This window comes from Vanessa tameamea, chromosome 13 (assembly GCF_037043105.1).
Source record: "Vanessa tameamea isolate UH-Manoa-2023 chromosome 13, ilVanTame1 primary haplotype, whole genome shotgun sequence".
In the NCBI taxonomy this organism is placed as follows: domain Eukaryota; kingdom Metazoa; phylum Arthropoda; class Insecta; order Lepidoptera; family Nymphalidae; genus Vanessa; species Vanessa tameamea.
The window spans coordinates 3,855,055-3,878,838 of record NC_087321.1 but is presented as its reverse complement, the minus strand read 5'-3'; the positions used below and the strand labels follow the sequence as shown (position 1 = coordinate 3,878,838).

The following is a 23,784-nucleotide window of genomic DNA, read 5'->3' as shown; positions in this document are numbered from 1 at the left end:
CGTATAAAATTTATTTTAGATTTTTTCACTGTTATAGAAATAGAAAAAAATGTTACAATGATTAATCTGAACAACATAAGTGACCTTGATGAAAAATATGAAGAGGGCTATTCTGACGAAACTTCAATACGCTGGAGTAATGTACTCTTCATTCCATTCCACCCAGTGTTCAGGAGTGTCGTTATTGCTGTGGTCATGATTAAAACAATTATTGTAAGTAATTTATAACCGATCGTCGTTTTATAATCTGTTAAAAGGTTAAGTACTAATAGGTTTGTATCAGGATCCTTGAATTGTCATCCACTTAAGCAAAAGTGTATTTCTATGTTTTCTCCTTCGGCAAGTACCTAACTATAAGTACAGAAACGAATACCTAATTATAAGTACAGAAACATGACAGAAACATGGTAACTAATATGTTCCATAACAAAGTAAGACGGCAAATTTACCTATTGGTGTTCCTTATATAAATACTGTATTTACGATATACGAATACGATTGCATGATTGGTGTTGTAGCAAATTAGTAAGACCTGTAGATCCTGTGAGGTTCTGGCGTCAGGACCAGATCAAACCACAAATAAATTATTGAGAATGGTTTTTCTTCTAAGGAATTTTTAGGTAGCAGTTCGGGTATTTTATTATTGGCAGTGTATGCACTCTTTTGCCTGTTCATGTAAAATATGAGTCGTGTGATTAAACACTCTCTGAGAGAGGAGAATAAAATTCTACCTGTATTTGCGCTCACATTTGAGATAATATTTTCTGTGCAATTGACTAGTCTCCGTTAAGAATGATCAAAATGAGCAAAATCGGTCAAGAGAACATCATCATGAAACCGAGGTGGCTCCTTATTTTATATATAAAAAAAAACTTTTGTTACAACCCGAATATTTTCAATGAACAAGAATCCACTTCATGCTTAGTATTTACTTTATTGTTATTTCTAGTGAATCCATTAGGCAAAACGTTTTATGGCAAACAGAGCGTAAATGAAAAATATTACATATTATGTTAGCAGTTTTGGCAGTCTGGTAGCCATTGTAGTAAATTGCTGATAAAATAAATTTTCACGCCCCATTTTTCACATTAAAACGCTCTAATCTTTTACGATACACTTTAAATATCTAGTGAATCTGTGTTGTTTACTTTTATGATTGTTACTAATATAATAATTACTTATTTTTCTTTGTTTAATTCGCAGGGTCCTATTCAGTCGGTTTATCCTATAGTTTACTGCTGGGAGACGATGGAAGATATACCGGAATTGTCGTTTATTAAGATTCTCTATTTGTACTTTTGCGATCCAATTTATGGCCTAGATACATTTCTTCATATGCTTCACAGGTGATTGTATGTTTCGAATGGCAGAATGAATTTAATCGCTAATTCTATTATGAACGTTGAATAAACAAAAAAGTACATTAAATACTTTAATATAATCAGGTTTAATTACTATTATTGAAAATGTTACTTTTAAAAAATAGGTAAGAGTAACTTGTTTTGAAATGCTGATAATATCTTTTTTAACTAGACAAGTAACCGAGGAAGCTATGAGGCGGGAGTATTTGCCAAAATCAGCATTCTTACTTTTGCTTGATATTCTATCTTTAATTCCTTTTTATCGCATTATGGCTGAAGAAGTGTGTTCCCCAGTCGAATTATGGCCAAATATACTTTCATTCACTGAATTTGTTATGTAAGTTTATTAACTACTAACGTATTTTTATTATAAGATATGAAATTAATTTATGTAAAAGTGTGAGTGAAAGAATAATATCAATTCTTGATAATGTACTATCAAAATACATACCAAAGATAAAATGAACGATACCAATTAATGTCATTGCTCGATAAAATCCTCTTCTTCTTTCGAGCTTGGACTTACTTGTTACATCGTGTTTGCAACAAAAAAAATCGAATTTAACTTTAATCACTATATATTTCCTTCATACCTTTGATTTATGATTACAATTTAGCACAAAATTTACTTATACAAGTATAAGTATAATCCATTACCTTTGAGTATATGGTGTAAATATCAATTATTATCATACTTTTTGGTAAAGTTACCTCATTATTTGATATAAGTGGACTTTAATATTTCTATTATTTTAGTATCTACAGAGTAGCGGATAGTTTTTCTCTGTTAACTACTCATAAATTTATCTGGATTGTTTGCGGATATACAATAATGTTAGCAATAAGTATCAATTGTGTTACTTGTTTTATACTTTTACTGACATCGCATGGTCTTTGCAAAAATTGTAAAACTGGAATATATGATTGGCGGTCTGCCGTGATGCATAAAGTAAGTAACGGTTGTTCAAAGTATGTAGAGCCAAATATGACATTTTGCTTATTTTTATAAATAATATTTTTAGCTAAACGAAACTGACGTTTACTTCTCTACGTATGTTTATGGAGCATCAATAGTTTTATCATATGCTGTTAATAACCAATTTGATGAAATAAAACCTTCGACTTTATCAGAATACATTATCATTAGCATATTGTTAATCGGAGGAAATATCCTACTAACATTTATTGTATTTCCAAAGATGGTTGCTGAGGCACTATTAAAGTTTCGAAGAATATGCATTTATTATCCACAGGTGAAAAGAATCATTGAGGAAACACAAAGACGTAATCCAAATTCAAAAGCCTATATAGAGGTTAAAAAGTTCTATGAGCTTATGTGGCATAAACGAAATGGCATAACTTGGATACCGGAAGTAATAACAGAGTTACCGAGATATTTGAGAGTTGACATCAGGCAAGATTTAGTTTGGCCAGTTTTTTATCATAGCCCAACTTTAAGAAAAACTTCAGCTCCTTTTAAACGTTGGCTTAGTGAATACGTTAGATTCGACTATAAGTTGCCCGGTGAAAGACTGTACACTGGACTACATTGCAATTCGAATTTATATTATCTTAAATCTGGTATAGTTCAATTAATATCTATGGATGATGCATCAACACCCTTGATTTCTGTAACGAGTGGGACAATTTTTGGTGATATTAACTTCTTTCTCCCTGCTTCAAAGAGAAAAGTGATTGTTCGTTGTCTGACTTATTGTGAAGTCTTATATATAGCACGTGTAGATATTCTTAATTCATTACATAAATATCCAGAAGATCGTCGTATGATATTGCGTCTAACAAAAGGAAGGATTAAGCACGCTCGTACTTTGTACACGTGTAAGCAACATGTTAGAGGTTTAGATAGGGCAGAAGACGAAGGTATCGCGTGGGTTAAAAGACGGTGGTGGGAACTTTCTGACGCCTTATCCAACTGGAAAAAGCGATCTTCTAAGAAAGAAGGTGACAAGTGTGAATTACCGGCAGAAGACACGGTTTACCATTGTGCAAAATATATTGGGCAATTAGTGCTGTGTAGTGATATACAGCTACAAATGAATTCCATGTTCTCTAATGTTAAATTTCCATGGATATTCGTACCAGATTCCACATTTGGTCGAATATGGAAAAAAATTGTAACTTCTACTGTTTTTTGGGTATTATTATTGTACCCTCCATACATAACCAGAAACGACATACCTACGTGGTTTAAATTTTTCCAGTTTTGGACTGATCTTGTTTATATTCTTGATATCGTAGTTTCACTTTTAACTTCTGTAGTGAAGAATGAAAATATCACAGATAATTTCGCTGCTGTAATGTTCGCTCGCTGTAAAAGTACAAGATTCGTTTTAGATGTTCTGTCGACTGTATGGATAGAGAATTTGGTGCTAATTTGTGGTGTACCTCAGTTATACGCTGCCTGTCAATTCAATCGCTTAATCAAAATATACGTTTTATTTAGCGAATGGGAAATTAACAAGAATCCAGTTTACGATGTTTGTTATAAAATCACCTTGATAAACGTCTCCTTCATTTACATCGTCAGCTACTTTATTTTTTTGGTTGACAAAAGCACTCCAAATTTAACGACATCTTATTTTTATGGCGAAGTATTTTGTAAAAGAGGAACATCTGATGACAAATGTGATTTCGAAGGAGTTCACCCGCTTATTGTTGCGTTAGCTTGGACTTTAGAATATTTGTATTACGAGTACCTTCCAAGCACATTGATGGATATATACTTTGCACTTTTAATCAGCTACATATCGTTTATAGTTTACATTTATTGCAAAACCAATTTGGTTGCATCTCTTTATTTGAAATATAGGGAAATTTGTAATTATCAATATTTTGTGGCAAATATTAAAAAACATTACACACATCATAAAATTCATCCCGATTTACTCAAGCGCTTAAATAGATATTTAATATGCCATTGGAAATATTATAAGGGTATGGATGTAATGCATCCGAACTATTTAAAAAATGAACCTTACGACATTTATTGGAAAGTTCACGGTGAAGTTGCAGAGAGAGTAATAAAAGAATCAAGAGCTTTTATATCTGCTGATCCTGCTCTTATAAAAGAGTTAGCGTATAAAGGAAAATTTCTGGTACTTCCCAAGAATTCGACCATTATTCTTTATGGTATAGTGTGTAAGAACGTATCGTGGATCGTGCAGGTAATTTTTTTATTTAAATATTTATTTATGATGTTTTGAATTTTATAATTTTCCTAATTGTATTTTTAAGGGCTCAGTTTTATGTGAATATCCTGATGATCAGGGCGAGCTAGTAACAATAAAGTATAATCCGGGAGAATTGCTAACATCTTTTGGAGTATTTTTTGGTACCGTTTCTTTGAGAACCTTGAGCGCCTACACTGAATGTGAAGTTCGTGCCTTTAAAATTGAAGTATATAAATATTGATATTGAAAAAAAAGTAAACGATTAATAAAAATTTATAGATTTTGTATGTAAAAACTCAAGATTTTAATAATATAATTAAACATTATCCGAACGAGATGGCACATTTTCAACATTGCATTGAAGAATTTTCTCCGAAAATTGATCTTATGGTGCAAGATTATATAAAAAAACATAAAAATGTAATGTATTCTACACACAACAATAATTATGACACGAATAATAATAAGTGAAATGTATGTTCTGAAAGTAGTATAAAACTTATCGATATATTTATCATTTTAGTATCAAAAACTTCTTAGACAACATATTTTTCATGCAAGGAAGTCTGGTATAGTACACAAAAATACCTTAAATGATTCCAATGAAACAGAAAAACCTGAAACTGGTCATGCTTTCATAAATCCATCAACGAAGTGAGTATTGGGTACAAGTACCCTAACAAAATCTAAGTAAAAATGTTGTAGTTATAAACTTATATACTTTACATTTATTTATGGTTTTCCTTTCATTTTAAATTATTTCAGGAACCATTCGATGATCCCTTCTATCGGACTTCCTGTGACGGTCTTAGATTTTTTTTTATTTTCGTAATATTTGGTTTTATTCATTGTTTTTTTTTCAGCTTCATGCACTTTTGGATGTTATTCCGCGCAATTGTCGTTGCCGTTTCTATAGCAACAACTGCTATTCAAGGTATTTTTAATACTATATAAGAAATATTTTAATAAGTTTGATTTCAGTCCTCAAAGTTACTGGTTTTATTTGTGTTTTCCTTTTATAATTTGTGCTCTTTTATTTTGGAGCAAATAATATTTATTAATTTTATTATTTGAAGGTGGTAGTGGAGCTTGTTACAAAAAACCGTTTCAAATATTAAGTGAAATCTGCGATTTCATTGCACTTATCGATATTTGTATGAAACTATTTGTAAGTTGCTTTTTCTCATAATCAATTTATACTTATAATTGTATTTTAGACAATGACAAAGATGATCTTTGATCAAATTAATTCAGTAAATAAATCCTGCGCTGTTATTATCTCGATTATATTAGCATCAAAACTATTCCAATACTTTAAAAACTTGTTAATGTTTAATTTTCCTACGACAGATGGGTTATTACGATGAACGAGGCTTACTAATCACAAGCTTACGTAAAACTGTTATCCACTATGTTTCTCGTGGCTTTGTATTCGATCTCATCGGATGTTTGCCGTGCTACCAAATTATTAATTTATTTACCACAAAAACCATCAACGAGGCCAATGGGATGTTATTGGACACAATTAGTAAATTCGCACATTTATATATTCTCATGGGATACTTTAATTACATAGCCGACAGGCCAAATATAAGCTTTGCATTTTTAATGGTTCGTGATATTTGTAGTATAATTTTCATATTTAAATATTTAATTAAATTATAAAGTTAGAACCTTTTGCTGGATCACTTCTGCGTTTGGGAAGAAACTTGGATTTTAGTTCATAATGCTTCTTGAATGGGTCATGTTGGATACACGTTTAAAAAAAAATCACCCTTCATATGCTGGTTTCCCCAGGATGTTAATTTTTATTGCTCAACATGAAATAAATTAATTAAAAAAATGAGCATTTAAAAATGATGTGGTGCTTGTTTAGATTTAAGTCCGCGATCTTCGGTAAGGATCACATTCACTATTAACTGGGACGCGTTTGTTAAAATTAATTTGAGGATATATTTTTATTGGGTTTTATTTAGACATAATCTGTAAATTAATTATTCTTATTGACTTAATTTGTTACATAAAATTCAGATACTGAAGTGGCAAGTCGTTTCTCTGCTTGTAATGCTTGGGTCAGCTCATTACTTCGTAAGTCAATGTATAGATTTTGAATGGGGAGAAAATTTTATTCTAGAGAGAATGTCACGTAGAAATCATTGCTGGTTGCCAAGCTACCTTCCACTTGATGAAAATCCTACTAAATATCAGCTACACATGGTAAACTGTCAGTTTCATAATTATACTAGCTGTTATCCGCGGCTTTGCTCGCGTAGAATATGAATATATTTACAAATTAACTTAATGTAAAACCTCTTTGTTTACCACATTGGTGTGTATTTCTGCCCTCAGGGTAGAATATCCAAAAACGCTTAAATGCGAATCAACTCATTTATAATCTGTTGCCCAAAAATAAAATTTTATGCTTCTAACTTCATAATGACGGACTTCCAGACTAACCTGTATACAAAATGTCAAACTCTATTTCTCCCCTTAGGCGTAAAGTATCCAGAAACGTTTAAATACGTATCAACTCATTTTTAATCGGTAGCCCAAAAAGAAAATTTCATGCTTCTAACTTTAAAAATGACTGACTTCCAGACTAACCTATATAAGAAATTTCAACCCCTATTAAACCCATTAGAGGTAGAATATCTAGAAACACATAATACGTATTTAATCTTTTTTAATCAGTATCTCAAAAATAAAGTTCCATATTTTTACTTGAAAAATTACGGACTTCCTTACAAACGTTCAACTCCTATTTCACTCCTTTAGGGGTAGAATTTCCAAAATTCGCTCCTTAGTGGGTGTCATGATATGTTAGTTTATAAGTGTACAGCCTAAAATATAAGTTTTATGCTTCTAGTTCTAAAAATGATAATACTTTCAACAACTTACAACCTTTCATCCCCCTTTTCAACCCTTTACAGCACTTTTTTCCAAATAAAAAGCCTATGTGTCCTTTCTCAGGCTCTAGACTATTTGTGTACCAAATTTCATTTAAATCGGTCCAGTAGTTTTAGCGTGAAAGCGAGACAGACAGAGTTACTTTCGCATTTATAATATTAGTATGGATAGTATGGATTATATTATTTTGACACAAAATGTGTTTAACAAAATATTATATTTTAATTAAGAATATTACTGAGAGCATACTCTATGTACGGGATTTTTTATAAAACAAATTAACTTTTCAGGTTTATGCGGAAAGTCTAAACCTTGCTCAGAGCGGTTTTATGAGATTTAATCTTGGAAAGTTTCAAATAAATCGTGAACACCTCGGAGTTGGATTCGTACTTTTCGTTATTGGAGGTATGTTCTGGTAAGTGCTGATAACACTAACGAATTTACCATCACGATATACAAACATCCTATTGTTAATATTAATTTATTTTATTTATTTGGTATGGATGAAACTACCTCGTACACGTGATAATTTGGAACGTAGTCGTAATTAAAATATTATTGAAAAATGACTCGATTGTCAAGTAATTATATAATAAAAGACTAGCTTTAATAATACAGCGTGATGTTTAACGTATATATATTGTTTCATTTCGTTTAATAACCCCTGTGAATTTAACTAAAACACAGCGGAGGAGCTGATCCACATGAGTTTACCGATATTGTAATAATTGTATTTTGTATTAGCGAATAGCGGCAGATGTTGTCCAGGGGCTAACTCTCCTAACGTACTTATGATACGATTCCTATTATATTCCGATCCGCAACTCGATCGTTGTATTAGTGGAATAGGAAAAGATCTCACTGCACGACTATGTTTCGATTCGATTGCGATAAACTGTCAATTGTTAGTAAAATTTGGGTCCTGGGTATTATAAAAGCGACGGAATATAAGATGATATGCTGCAGATTTATCTAGTGGCGAGTTATTAAAAGTGTAAAGAATAAAAATAATTACTAGAGACAAACTGCCTATATGCGCGAAATTTATGGTGATCGGTCAAATGGTTTCGAGTTCTTTTAATATGGAGTAGATATACTATCACTCATTTATATTTATGTAATTGGTAGGCAGACCGATAATTTTGCCACTTGTTGTTAAGTGGTCACCACCGCCCATAGACATTGCCGCTGTTAGAAATATTAATTACTTCGCCAATGCGACCAACCTTTGGAACTAAGATGTTATGTCCCTTGTGCCTGTAGTTACACTGGCTAACTCACCCTTCAAACCGGAACACAGCAATACCAAGTAGGTATTGCTACTTGGCGGCAGAGTATCTAATGAGTAGGTGGTATCTACCCAGCCGGGTTTGCACGAAGGCCTACCACCAAGTAAGATATATAAGTTAATATTTGTATATAAGTTTATTTGTCTAGGTATGTGATGTGTTACTCATTAACTCTACTTGTATTAAATTATCGCGGTAATACGTTATTTCAACACGGAGTAAATCAATTGAGAAGATTCTTGAAAGCGGAGAGAGTCGATAACAAACTCATCAAACGAGCGGTAGCCCATTTTAGATATTGGTGGTTAAGGTAAAGTTATTGGGAGTAATAATGTTTGTAATTGATTAATTTGTTGATAATTAATACGTTGACGAGGAAAATTTCTCTACATGTACGTAATATATTTCTAATTAAATAAGAAATTAATTTATAGGACAAAAGGAATAAACATACAGAGCTTAATGAATGAACGCATAGGCGTTATATTTAGACAGGACTTGAGTTACTATTTCTTTAAAAAGTAAGTATGGTACTGGACTTTTTTGACGGTATGGTAAATATTTGAATGATAACTGGTCCTTCGGGAACTTGTTTATGGAGAATTGGTTTCTACTAATATCCGTGTTATGGACACGGATCGCGAAACGTATTCACTGCCGTGTTCCGTGCCAAGATCCACTTGTGTCTTGGCAGAGGTCGTTTTCGAGGTAAGACTGATTACGTTCATCCGCATCCCTCGCAAAAGAGTACGGCAAGCATTTTACATTTAGTATTTGGGTTGCCTCCTCAGATTAAAAGTCTTAAACACAAATAAAGTTATAAGAAAAAAAAAAAAAATTAAAATGATAAAATAACTTTATTATTGTAATCAGGGCTGTGGAAGCTACTGATACTCTTCTGTGCGGTGCCGAAAGCGTAGAACGACACCTGGCAAGCGCTTCAACCCAACTTTATTTTCTTCCACACGAAACTATCGTGAGACAAATGGGTCTTACTCCTTACGTTTTCATCGTTCACCGAGGAAAAATAATGATTAAAAAAGACGGTGCTGATTTAGCTATTTTATCAAAGGTTGTTATAATCACTAAATATAATTACTTATTAAATTACTAAATAAAATATACGAATTACTTTCCATCCTTGTATGACATTTTAGCTTTATATACTTTAAATTGTAAATTTAATAGTTATTCTATAATTATTATGATCATTAGCAGTTTCGTCATTTGCTAATTTAAAACCATAAAAAGTACCCTTTTGTGTAGTTTAAAATTATATTTAAAAAATAATTAGCTTTAACTTTATATCATAGGGTTCGATATTTGGCCAATTAGACGAATCTACTCCCAGACCGCTACGCATTTCTGCCGTGTCTACAGAATATGCCGACCTTCTACAGATACCCATAAAAGATTTTCAGGAAATCATTGGTAACAAGGTGAAATTTTCAATTTTTTTTGTAATTGTGTTTTAATTATTCAATGTCCGGTTACTTTATTTAAGAAACGATTCGTTTTTACGTACGGATAGTAGATTTTGCTTTTATTGACTTCGTACTTACGGATCATTACTAGTTTATCAATAAAAGAAATCCAATTCCAAGCCAACAGTTCTTACAATCCGTAAGCAAAACAAATCGTTTTATGAATTAATTAATCGAGCTTAATGTTTCTTGGCAGGGAAGAGAAAATATTGCCAAAAATCCACAAGCAAAATACGATTATATGTGTGTTAAAAATATAGTAACTGAAAATCCATATAATACAATAAGGTATTTGCTTAGACGGCGAAAAACTATCAAGTGCCCGGTGAGTTGCCATTTTTAACTGCGAAAAAGAAGGTGGTTTAAAATTCTTTTGAACATACTCTCTTTATTATTTAATTTAATATATATACTGTTATCCGTTTTCAATGACTTATTTTGTGTGGGATTTAGAATATATCCAAGATTTTCTTATCTGAACTTTATTGAAGATGAACATTTTATGTTTAACTAAGCGATAGCGACCCGCACCAGCTTCGCAGGGTTATTATTATAAAGAAAATTATATGATATCAATATTATTAGGATTATTAGATACTATATTAGTACTGCATTAGTTCCCGAGATTACCTTCAACATACAAATTTTCTCTTCTCATAATATAATATTATTATATATTAATATAACGAATAGCTCGCAGACGACAAACATTTTTCCATCTTACTTAATACTCATCGTTATATTTTGCGCAATTCACACAATTTCTTTGTAAGCTATATGTTAGTAGAGTTTCATTAAAATCCACTCAGTAGTTTTTGCATGAAAGAGATTAGAAGCGTACATTCAGAAAAATATTTAAAAAAAAATTTTTTTTCTTTCTTTGACAAAATAATATATGTTGTTTATAGATGTTGTTGACTTTTGTGGCGAACTATTTTGTGATAATTTTGTCTTATGGTAAATTTTTATAATTTAAAATAAATATTAATATAGATTTGTTTTTAAAAAAGTGGATGAAGGAACGAGTGAAGGCAAGATCTGGTACTTGGTACTCTCGATTCCTGTACGTTACCTGGTTATTTGGTCCAGTGATATCAGCCTTTTTAGTTCTTCTTTTAGTAACGTTGCCTGAAGGGAATAATTTGGAGATGATATTTTTTTTCACGATTTTGGATATCATCCATTTACTTCACATGATAGCTGATTTTTACTCCGTAAGTTTTTGCTTTAAATTATTGGAATTATTATTTGAACTGTAACTGAAAACTGAAAAATGGTAACTAGTGATATTTTTGGCGGTTACCGAGATACCGAGAGTTTAATCGACATAAAAAAACAGCGGTAGCTTTGCATTAAATCAATCCTTTAAAATAACGATTCGAAACTACATCCTATTAAAAGAATCCTTAAATAAAGTATATTTTCATTTTGGATCGTCAATGCTTATAGTAATTTTTTTTGAAAATTTAATATGTATAGGCTGTTTAAATATTTTAAATTTTAATTATTTATAACTTATTATGTTTTCTTATAGACTGAACTGATAGTGATTCAAAGAAAATGCGTAGATGTTCCTGTACGTTGGGGTATTTTGAAGAAGTGGCAGTTTTACATTGACGCACTGTCTATCATTTTACCAATAACAACATATTTTACTGGTAATAGAGCTTATAGTTTGACGAGGCTCCTAAGATTGCGTCTGCTCTATAATTTTCATCAACACTTATGCAAGGGATTTGAGGTGTGGATTTTTTTTTTGTGATGTATTCTATACATGAGTGAAATTTAATAATGCGATAACTACTTCGATGAGTGGGCTGTTAATACAGTCCACTCATCGAAGTAGTTCAATTTCTATAATGTACTTGACTTTTTCTTATCCTTTGTTATGTAGCAATGACAATCGTAGAACGATTTTCATCTAATAGAAAAAATCTAAAAAATAAATACACTTAACGAGATTGTAAAAACTTACATATTATTCTCTATAAGATAGAAAGATATAGAAGATCAAAACGAACAATCATGTTATATTACTGTTTCAGAGCACAATTGCTCCAATATTATTAAAATTTATAATAGTAACCCTTTTGCTCCATTGCATGACGTGTGGCTGGATATATGTGGCATGTCGAGGTAATAGTTACAAAATTAATTTCTCTATCATTGATATTAATTACTGTAAAACCTTCGATTTTAGTATACATAAAATATTGTTCACGCATTATTCTTCAGTTATTCCTTAAGGCGAGGATGTGTTATGTAAAGTGGGCTTATTTGAATTGTATTAAAATTTTCTTTTCCGTTATCATTATTGAATACATTAATATACATCGTTTATGGAAATTTCAGCTTCAAATTTTTGTGATAACAATGAGAAGCAGTAGGAATAAAAAGAAAAGTACTCTCTGTTTTTGTAATTCTTCCCTTTTTGTTCCTAAGCAATATTTAGTATGATTTTTTTATTGACTTCAGTAAATTGCATTAACCTAGCGACTTATTATTTTTAAATATATGGTTATATCCATATTTTTTTGTGGTCTTGCCTAATAAATTAGTGCAAGACGAGACAATCTGTTGAACAGCCCTGTGACTTTTCTCCGCTAACGCCGGGCACGAGGGGTATCTACGAGGTCAGAGCTAGGTACATTTATCCGTAATACCATATCGAGTATCATCAACGACTCTTAGTACAAATACATTACGTTACATTACATGAACAGCCTGTAAATTTCCTACTGCTGGTCTAAGGTTTCCTCTCCCTTTGCGGAGAAGGTTTTCGGAGCATATTCCACCACGCTACAAATACATATAACTAATTATTTATTTATTTATTTAAGTAAATGTTATTGGGTTTTTCTGTTAAGAAATTCTTATCAGCAGCCTGAAGTTTGCATGTTGACAGTGTCAACATTCCCGTGACTTGGAAATATTGGTTCTGCGTCTGAACTTTCCATTCGTGTCGGGTTTGCCGTGCCATCGGATTATGAGAATGATGGTTTAGAATTTAGAGGTCACCTATGTTTGCAAACACACTTGATTACTTTTATGTCGGTATTTACGTATTAACGCCACAAAAAAAGGGTTGGGTTTAGAACTCCGCCGCATGATTTTGGGGCAAAGTCGTATATGGTAGAGGTTTGGTCCGTAATTACAACATTATATTTGTTGTGGTTTCTTTATATGATCCATTTGATTGCGCAAAATTGACAAAAAATCGACTCGGTTAACTCTGACTCAATATAGTCTCGTCGGTATGAGAGAGAATGGTTTTTAAGAAACCGAAGGCGCGAAGATGCGCCCGGCTCGTAGCGCCAAAGGCCACTTCGTTTCGAAATTGTTGATAAACAATATAATTTTAAAGGTTAAAATATTTATTTTTGCCAATGTCTCGGGAACGGAGCATTATAGGTTAGGTTACTAACGTAATATTGGCGTATTCACGGTTCGCGTAGTTGAGTATTTGTTGGTTGAACGACCACCGGGAGCAAAATTGGTTAGGATCATCATAAATTTTCTTTATCACGAGTACTTTTTACTATAATTGATAGATAATTAGTAAAGTATAATAAAACTTAAAATCTGGTGTTTGTATCTATAATTAAATTAATCTACATTTATTGTTTGAATATTGAAAGTATGTTTAGTTTATTTGAGAAAGACTTGAGATTAAGGTTATAAATTATGATTTGTAGGTACGGAGTTGCCATTAGATATACCAGTTCTACCACCAGATATAAATGCTACGATTGATTACAGCGAATGGAGCTCACCTAGCCAAAGGAAAGGAGGTATTTTTTTTATTATCCTTACATTTCTTTTTAATATAATAGGTAGATCGAAGCCACCTCGTATTAGGTGGTCAGTAGGTACCGCCCATAGACATTGACATTGCTAGAAATATTTACATCGGCATTGCGTCACCAATCTTACTAACTAGGAAATAATATATATTTTTCATGTTATCAGCTTACTCACTCTTCGACTACAGCACAACGCTAAATAAAACTATTTACGAAGACAGGATTACGCAGAGCCCTATAAATTTAATTAAATGAAGAAAATAAAACAAAATTCTTCAAGGGATTGGCACATTATAATAAAAAAAAAATCAATTAAGCTTCCTTTTACTTTTTAGTACATTTAATATTATTATTGAAGTCCGTTTTTTACACGATTGTCCAAATGAGAAGTGAAATGTATTTACGGTTCTTGTATATAATATGTTTTTAAATTTCTTTATTCCAACGTTAGGTATCTTTTAAATGCCTGAACAGATTTTGATGTACGGGTTATCGTTAGAATCTTTAATAGAGATTATGATGAGATTACAATAGACAAAATTTTATGACAAATTCCGTTTAAATTAAAACTTAAATTTAATTTGTATATATTAACATTACTATTTTGTGTGAAAATTGTGTGTTCTTCTGTAATCGATTGTGCATAGTTAGTTTTAATTTAATGTTAAGTGAGTTTTGTACGTATATTATGTACGACTGTTGGGGATCCAAATAAATAAATAAACACAGTAACAAAAAAGAAGCTTAAATAAGTTTATATGAAACTGTATACATAAAGATAAAGAGAGGAAAAGGTCGCTTGGAGATGTTAATAGTTGTAATGTAATTATTTCCAAATTCCAGATTGAGTTTTGCTTTGCATTACAGTTCCATATTACGTCTAAAAAGTAGCGATCCCTTTTAATTATTTTCAGGATGCGTTCGAATAACAAGGAGCTATTTTGAAAATAATAAAAATAAATTCAGTTTCCTGGTACCTATAAAATGGACTGCGGATTATATCGTCGCAATGCTGTACATAATAATTATATATACTCACACGGAAGTCGATATCGTGAGTATCGCAATTATGTTATAAATATGTCTTGTATGCGTTTCTATACAATTCATTCGACTGTGATAATAAAAAGGTGAGGTGTTTTGTATGAGCCAGCTAAGACGGTGGCTCGAAAGAAAAACAAACAAGAATTTTTCTTCGTATTTTTTTCGTGTTATTACTCTAAATAAATAAGAATGTTTGTGTAAATATGACGTCTCCTATGCTTTACTAAACTATTCATCCGATTGTGATAAAACTGATGACGTGTTCTGCGTAAGCCAATGAAGAGACTGGCCTAAAAAAAAAAAACAAGAATCTTTCTTCGTATTTTCCTTAAATATAAACGTTTTACGTAGAAACTTCTTCTGTATATAGTAACTTATTTATTATATGTATGTTAAATACAGTTTAATTATAATTATAGTCTAGTATTGTGCAATGTTTGATAAAGTTAAGCGTATATTTTCATGATTTTTTTTTTTAGTATTCTATTGTATACGCTGTTTTTTTAATAATTAAATCTTGATAGATTTAGCCGTTCGGGACATTTCTTGATTTAATTGCTTCGTGTTTTATATTAGTTATATTCGAATAAGTGTAATCTAATTAATTAGATTAAATATTATATCTTCATGGTAATTCTTAAGATGGAGATATATTTATATAGATTGTCATAATATCTACCTAAAATATATTTCAGCAGCATTTTTGTGATATAGCTGTAAAACCAGCGCCGTCGAGTTTTACGCGAATTAACTCTTAATCTTAATATAAACTATTCCAGTTCCGATCAATTTATTATTTCGTGACTCTTTATATTTTGTTTCAGGTAGTTGCGCTCACATTGAAACAAGTTTACTACAAACTGTTCATCAACTATATCTTTTATCCGACAGAAATTTGGATTCTTAGTGTAGCTATTAGTGCTGTTTACACGAAGTTTCGAGAACTTTACGCTTACGACTACGACGTCAATAGTCTAATTACGTCTCTTCGACATAGTGGCTTGTCTCCCACTCTGTTGGAATCGGTACAGGAATATACGAAGCAACTGTGGCAAAGGCAGAGAGGTAATGCATATTGATATTATTATTGTATTTAAGAAACAAAAGTTGCGTTTTTTATTATTTAAAGATCTTTCATTTTACTTACAAAACTTAGATAGCAACTTCGTACATATTCATAAAGATCGTTTTTCACGAATCTAATCTCGATCATTGATGTCAGGTCAATTCAATGATAAATATGTTTATTGGATCGAAGTTTACGCGGCTTACAGTAAATTGTCAGAAATCGTCTCGTAAGGAAAAAGGATGCCCCCTTAACCTCCCCACCCCCCTCAGGCGACCTGCCCCTTCTTTCTCTTTCTATTATATACGATTATACATAACAATATAAACTTATTAATAACAATTTAATTTCTTGACATTTAATTATTCTCAAATGTTGTTGATTCATTTCATTTTATCCGTTATTAAATAAATTTCGTTCCGGTGTCCGACGACCTATCACTCAGCTCTCAACAAGCGACGCGAAATAAATGCGTATTATTTTCATAATTACATCTCTAATTGATTAAAAACGAACGTATAATATATATATATACATATATTAGTATAATTTCACAAAATTGGTTATAATAATACGTTTTACCTTTGAACGTTTTAAAGGTAATTGGCTTCCGGAATTAGCTCATCAAGCTCCAAATTGTCTTCGCGAAGACTTACTTGGATCATTATATATGCATCACCTACACTCGGCTCCCTTGTTCCGAGACCTTCCAGAATATTTCAATCGGCAACTGGTTGCTAGATTACGAAGAGTCGTGATTTTTCCTGGTAATCAATTTTGTTTATTGTTCAAACACCAGTAATTATGTTTTTATTTTTATTAAGCATAGCTAGGCAGACTGTCGAGTGAGTCTACTGATGGTAAGTGGTAAGTGATCAACACCTTTGGACGTTGGGACTGTAAAAAAATATTAATCATACGTTGCGGCGTCAATGCGAAACCAAGTTTGGGAATTAAGATATATTGTCTCCTGTAATTACATTGGCCCACTCACTATTCAAACTGGAACCCAACAATAGAGAGAAAGTTTAGCGGTAGTGTATCTGATGAAGAATGGTACCTACCCAGATGGCCTTACACTAAGTCAAAGTCCTTCCAACAAGTATCGTCGTGAAACAGATTTTTGGTAATCCAAATTTTGACATATCTTCTTAGGTATCAATATGTCACAAACATATACATACACACGTCTATAAACACATTTATAGACGTGTTTATGATTGTGTTTGTCTTGAATATCGTCTTGGTATTTGTTGTGTTTAAGAGTGTCTTCAAAAGTATCATAATTTTATTTTATATTTTAAGTATATTCAAAGCATTTCAATAGCAAAAGTTTGGTCCATTAAATCAATTACTTTAAAATCTTCTTCATTCTTGTGCTACATAGTTTAAGTGGTGCATTGCATTGTTCTAGGTAAATACATCGTTCAGGAAGGAGATATATTTTCATTCATGTGTTTTATTCACGAAGGCGAAGTTGAAAAGTGGTATACGGATAAGAAGTAAGTGCTGACATTCAAACATGTTACAATATTTCAATACTTTAATTTCACCAATTACGTTATTACAATTCATAAGCCTCTAATGTTATAACGTGATATTACAATATACTCCCTAATAGCTTGCCTTATTGAACCGTTGATAATAACCGTAAAATTGATGAATATGAGCCGATAGAATCAATCAATATCATGTTACGTTGATAGATTTATATATTATATTGAAATGCACATAAGCAGCATAATATATTTGATGTTTGTTTTTTTATTTTTTTTTATTTAAATTTTGGTATACATAATAAAAGTATTGGAGTAATAACACATAACACCTTTTGATATAATTTTTAAAAAGTATAGGTAGGCGGACCGCCTAATGGCCCACGTTAGGTAAGTGGTTACCACCGCCCATAGACATCGGTGCAATAAGAAATATTAACCATTCTTGACATCACCAATAAGCCATCGACCTTGGTACCTAAGATGTCTCTTGTTCCTGTAGTTGCACTGGTTTTTTCACTCTTCTAACCGGAATATAACAATATTTAGATTTGCTGTTTGGCGATAGAATGTATAATGAGTAGGTGGTACGTACCCTTGACGGGCTCGCACAAAGTCACCAACACCCTGTATATATGTAATACTTGAAAGTTTCCATACGGTTATTCTCTCATTGAACACGAGATCAATTATAAAAAAAAAATTTATATATACAAGTTATGTAATGTAATGTAATAAAATATATATCCATATGTTTTGTTAACTCAGCCATCTCAGTATTTACTCGTATTATATTTAAATACTTTATAATCTCGTCAAGTTCATGGCTCAAGAGCGTTCGTCAGTAAATCTAGAAAATCGTACATACATTGATTCAACAGTAGTGATGTTTTTTTACATTACAGCGGCGAAAGGAAAATGTTGTCTGTGCTGAATACGAACGGATATTTTGGACTGTTACCGGGACTTTTTCCAAACACGCCGTTTCAATTTTCGTATTTCTCTCGAACGGTAAACGTTTTTTCACTTCACTTTACTCTTTATTTTACCTAGCAAACAATTTAAACTTTCAAGGTTGTTGTTGTTTCTGATTTTTATTTTTATAAAATATAGAAAATGTATCCTTTCCGTACTTCTTATTATTATACGATGGTAAAAATGTTAACATACTTTTTAGATCGACTGTATTAATAATATTGTGACAGTAATTATTGTTTACAAAAAAGGTTTAGATTATTGTAAATTTTAAAAAAATGGCAAAAAACAATCAAAATATTTTTTACTCCAGGAAGCCTCTTAATGGACAAACGTTAGAGGTCCACATGGATCAGAGAAAAAACCGCTGTTCATGCACTTCTTAACTCATTGACATTGACCGATGAATGATAAAATAAAATAATAATATATAAGCTTATGATAATTATTTCAGGTTGTTGATATGGTTTTCCTGAGACATAAGGACTGGCAAGATTTATTGCAAGGCTATCCTGATGTCAAGGAAAAGTTGTACGCTGCTGCCAAGCAATACAGAAGGGACACAGTCTAATCCCCCATTTTTTAATTATAGCAATTTTATTATTAATTTCAAGAATAATATGTTACTTCGTTTAAGTTTATCTTAATAAAGAAATTCAATAGAATACTGAATTATTTGATACCCGAAAACCATAGGGAAATTGCGAAAACACTGATAATTAGACAATGGTGAAAATATAGGTATCTCGATCATACACATTTAATTGTGCAAAGTTGACACAAAACCGACTGTTAACCCAGATTCCATATGGTCTTGTCGATGTACTCGAGTGATGTAACAAAGCGTGCTTTTGTTACGCAAGGCGAAAGCAAAGCCAAAAGTTTCGATACTTTTGACAATCAACATACATACAAGCACCTGCAAGCCCCCCGGTGTTGCAGATGTCCATGGGCGGTGGTAGTCACTTTCCATCAGGTGAGCCTCCTGCTCGTTTGCCACCTATGATATAAAAAAAAAATCAACCTAATTTTAAGATTTGTTTTATGCCAATAACAGAATTTTTTAATTATTCCTGTTTTCATAATATCCCTAGGGTTTTCATTTTCATTAAGCTTAAAGAAATACAAACCGTAACTTGTTTAATAGGCATAAGACACTATAAACGTTTGTAAATAAAAAAAAGGTTTCATAGGTAAATAAGGTGCCCTAATGACGAGACTTCACTGTACGATTGTAGGTCACGGCCGAATATCTCAGTATCCACTGACGTCGATTTGAAATTTGTCGCAGCTGAAAAATTTGTCATTCAAATGAATGTATCTGTTTCATGTGATGAATTTAAGCTTCGAATATTTCGAGCTGAATTTAAAATTGTACGAAAAAGTATCTTTTTCTTTCATTTAAGTTGGATGACAGAATGCAATTTAGGTCACCTGGTAGCAGATCGTCTAAAATGTTTGTTTTGGCACCTAAAGACATCGGATTACTAGAGCAAATGTAAACCATTCCTAACAGCCTCAAAGCAGTGTTTACTAGAGATATGATTTATATGTACCGAACTCTAATAACAATGATTATTAACTTCAAATTCCAACCCAGCAATAAGTACCAGTGTTAGTAGTAGAATAAATCCTCCAACCACCAACGCCTAACATAAAACTCTAACACCATTATATTACCTATGTCCATTGAAAAAGGGTTATTTGAAACCCATCAGAAAACATATTAACCATCAATTTATAGACATAAATTAAATAATCATTATTAATATTATAAATGCGAAAGTACTACTTTTTGATGCAATTTGGTATGGGGCAAGCTTGAACCTCAAGAAAGGATATAGGATACTTTTTATGCCTAAAATTTGACGACCAACACTTAAAACGAAAGCTAAGCCGCGGGCAACAACTAGTTACCAATTAAATCAATTGACTAACATTATTTTTAGTATTGATTTTTATTTCAATACTGATTGTACATCAAATTAACGAGCACATATCTACATACATAAATAACACTTAAAATTATAATAAAATAAATATAACATATTTCCAATAATCTTAACATCTGCTCAACATAAATGTCTTAAAATTTAGGGTTTCTTTAGATTTTTTAAGTAGGTACATTAGTACCTAAATCCTGGTGATAAAAATGAAATGGTTCTAATGTTTTATAATTAAAACATAGACGTTTTGTGTAACAAAAACGAGGTTATGGTTTGAGGCGTGCTATTTAATATTAGATATGCGTTCAGAAATACGCTGCGCTTTTAGACGCGTATCGAAGTTAAATCGTTGCTATTTTGAGGTAAGTATAATTCAGTGTAATCAGTGTTTTAGATGGGAAATATTCGTTTTTATTACAGAAAAAGAAGTTTTTTTTAAATGTAATTAAAAACTAGCCGTTGAAAACTAAAACAACAATTGCAATGGTTTTCATTGTGTGTATATCGTAGGCAACTAGCTTAATTAGCCGTCCAATTAAAGCCTAGCCACTTTACTAAACGGCGCTGTTCAACCTTTGGCTTCGAATGACACTCAGCCAATTCATCTTCCGCTTACAGATATTAAACAGCAAATGAATGAGAAGTGCGATATTGCAAGATATGTAATCCTCTCCCAGCACGCTAGTGTGATTTGGAAATTTAAATTTAAACTGAAAAATGTAGGCAATTTCATGCGTAATATAAGAGATTCTAAGATGTCGTATTTTAAGGGCTTTTGTAGATTTACGATATTAATATACACACCAATTCCGATTCGTGGAATTAAAGCTGTGATATTAAAAGTAATTTACCTTTGACTATCTGATTTCATAATACATTTTTATACGCAAAGAAATATATAAAATATTATTAAAAGACTAAGTAAGTACGATTAAGTGGTTTTTTGCGTAATGCGTTTATCAAAGTAATGGAATTAGGGGTAGGCGTTATCATATTACAAATATTATGTCTGATACTCTGATATTTACGATAGAATAAAATATAAAATGTAATCATTTGAAAAAAAAAAATCAACGTAAATAGCAATTTGTTTTTATTTTTATTTAATAACAAACGGCTAGAGGTCAAGCTAAAGGTCCTATGGCATTAAATAAAAATCTGTTGTTGTTGTTGATTATGATGTGCGAGACGGTAAACTAGTAATTTTTATATTCGTTATTGAATAAATAAGATGTTGAGAGAATTCGAATAAAGAGAGACGTTATTAAAATAATTTGTAACAAATAACGCAATTATTAAAATCGTACAACCGTTTTGATATTGATGTATATTTGTTTGTATGGGTAGAAAAGGAAAGAATATGATTATATGCACTTTTATCCTAATACTGTTATCTATAAATGTCCTATTGATCACCTCTTGAGAAGTTAAGCTTATTCAGATACCAATACGGTATTTCCCTTCGATCCATACATCACCACCGAGCACGAAATGCATAATAAACACATGAAAACTTGCTTGATCTTCGTAAGATTCACGTGTTCAATCTACTAGTGCATCTCGTTTCCTGTTATAAATACACACATCTGATATACTCGTACATATGTATACATAAAGAATCAAAGAAGGATTAAAGGTAACACAACTTTATATTAAAACTAGCTGTTACCCGCGGCTTTGCCCGCGTAGAATATGAATATATTTACAAATTAACTTAAAATATTACGTTAATGTAAGACTTATTTGTATACCACATTGGTGTGTATTTCAACCCTCAGGGTAGAATATTCAGAAACGCTTAAATATGTATTTACTCATTTTTAATCAGTAACACAAAAATCAAATTACATGCTTCTAACTTAAAATATTACGGACTCCAGATTAATCTACATAAGAAATGTCAACCCCTATTAAACCCCTTAGAGGTAGAATGTCTAGAAACACTTAAATACGTATTTAATCATTATTAATCAGTATCCCAAAAATAAAGTTTCATGTTTTTAGATTAAGAAATGACGGACTTCCATGAAAACTTTCAACCCTTATTTCACCCCCGTAGTGGTAGATTATCTAGAAACGATTAAATATGTATGTAGTCATTTTTACTCAGTATCGCAAAAATAAAGTTTCATGTTTCTAATTTAAAAAATTACGGACTTCCATACATACGTTCAACCCTTATTTCACCCCTTTAGGGGTAGAATTTTCAAAATTCGCTCCTTAGTGGGTGTCATGATATGTTAGTTTATAAGTGTACAACCTAAAATATAAGTTGTATGCTTCTAGTTCTAAAAATGACAATACTTTCAACAACTTACAACCCCTTTTCAACCCTTTATAGCACTTTTTTCCACTTGCTTAAGTTAGGCATACATTTATTGCTAAATTCCATTTGGGAGTGAACTTTTATTGTAACAATTTCTCAATTGTCGCAGAACACGTCTAAAGTCGTTACCTCCTTAAAAGCAATCCCGTTTTGTGAATTTTTCATCGTATTATGGAAGCAATAAAAGTCATGGATATTTCATCTCAGCGCGTTTATGGCCGATGAGGCTAATAAAACGAACCACTTCAATTATCACTTTTTTACTTTCAGAAGGTATAATATACTTTTCAATTTGCAGAGCCTGTTCCTGTAGCGATTTTGTTCTTTTTTTATTTTATTGTTTTCTTACTTGCTTTGAATAAAATTTCGATTCAGGATTTATCATAATAAATGTTGATTTAAATCTGTTGTCTGGCTGTTGATTAATCACTCAACTAAGTGATTGACTTTCGTACTTAACAACCTGAAAACTAATTTTATTATGGAAACTTTCAAATCTGTAAAACTTACGTTGAAAATTAACACTAAAAATGTTATTATTTCAAAATTAAGATTTAAGATGTATTTTCCAATGTTAAATATATTAATGAGAGCAATGATATGCTTGCATTTAAATTAGAAAAGCGAATTGGCATAATTTTCTTCTTTAATATATTCAAACGAATTCGCTTTGATATTTAACCTTCCCTAGAGTGTGCTTCGAGAGAATTCTTAGCAAAACTACATAAATTCGTTCAGCCATGTAGAATCGACAGTCAAAGGATACGTGGGGAAAAGCTTTAAACGTGGCAATGAATATTATTTTAACATCTTTCACTGGCTGTTACAATATTCGAATGTAGACTAATTCAGTTTAGTCAGGTGGGACATAGTAACCGTAAATTTTACGTTACAGA

General features: G+C 31.6%; 1 protein-coding gene across 1 annotated transcript; it reads left to right on the top strand.

The window, feature by feature from the left end:
- Nucleotides 1-57: 57 nt before the first annotated feature.
- LOC113397929 (uncharacterized) lies at nt 58-19,187 on the top strand. Its single transcript, XM_064216673.1, has 28 exons — nt 58-213; nt 1,204-1,346; nt 1,534-1,698; nt 2,118-2,310; nt 2,384-4,546; nt 4,617-4,757; nt 4,832-4,977; nt 5,416-5,486; nt 5,629-5,720; nt 5,903-6,163; nt 6,584-6,769; nt 7,750-7,874; nt 8,897-9,058; nt 9,183-9,269; nt 9,622-9,820; nt 10,062-10,187; nt 10,429-10,557; nt 11,243-11,446; nt 11,767-11,973; nt 12,278-12,368; nt 13,928-14,023; nt 14,091-14,093; nt 14,950-15,089; nt 15,904-16,144; nt 16,745-16,912; nt 17,560-17,647; nt 18,547-18,652; nt 19,071-19,187. The coding sequence occupies exons 1-28, from the start codon at nt 58-60 to the stop codon at nt 19,185-19,187; spliced, it is 6,006 nt and encodes a 2,001-aa protein (XP_064072743.1).
- The last annotated feature ends 4,597 nt before the right edge of the window (nt 19,188-23,784 follow it).

Coding starts and splice junctions, on each gene's coding strand:
- LOC113397929 (XM_064216673.1), top strand. CDS start 58: ATGATTAATCTGAACAACATAAGTGACCTTGATGAAAAATATGAAGAG. Junction 6,770..7,749: donor CTAAATATCAGCTACACATG/GTAAACTGTCAG, acceptor TTAACTTTTCAG/GTTTATGCGGAAAGTCTAAA. Junction 7,875..8,896: donor GTTATTGGAGGTATGTTCTG/GTAAGTGCTGAT, acceptor TTATTTGTCTAG/GTATGTGATGTGTTACTCAT.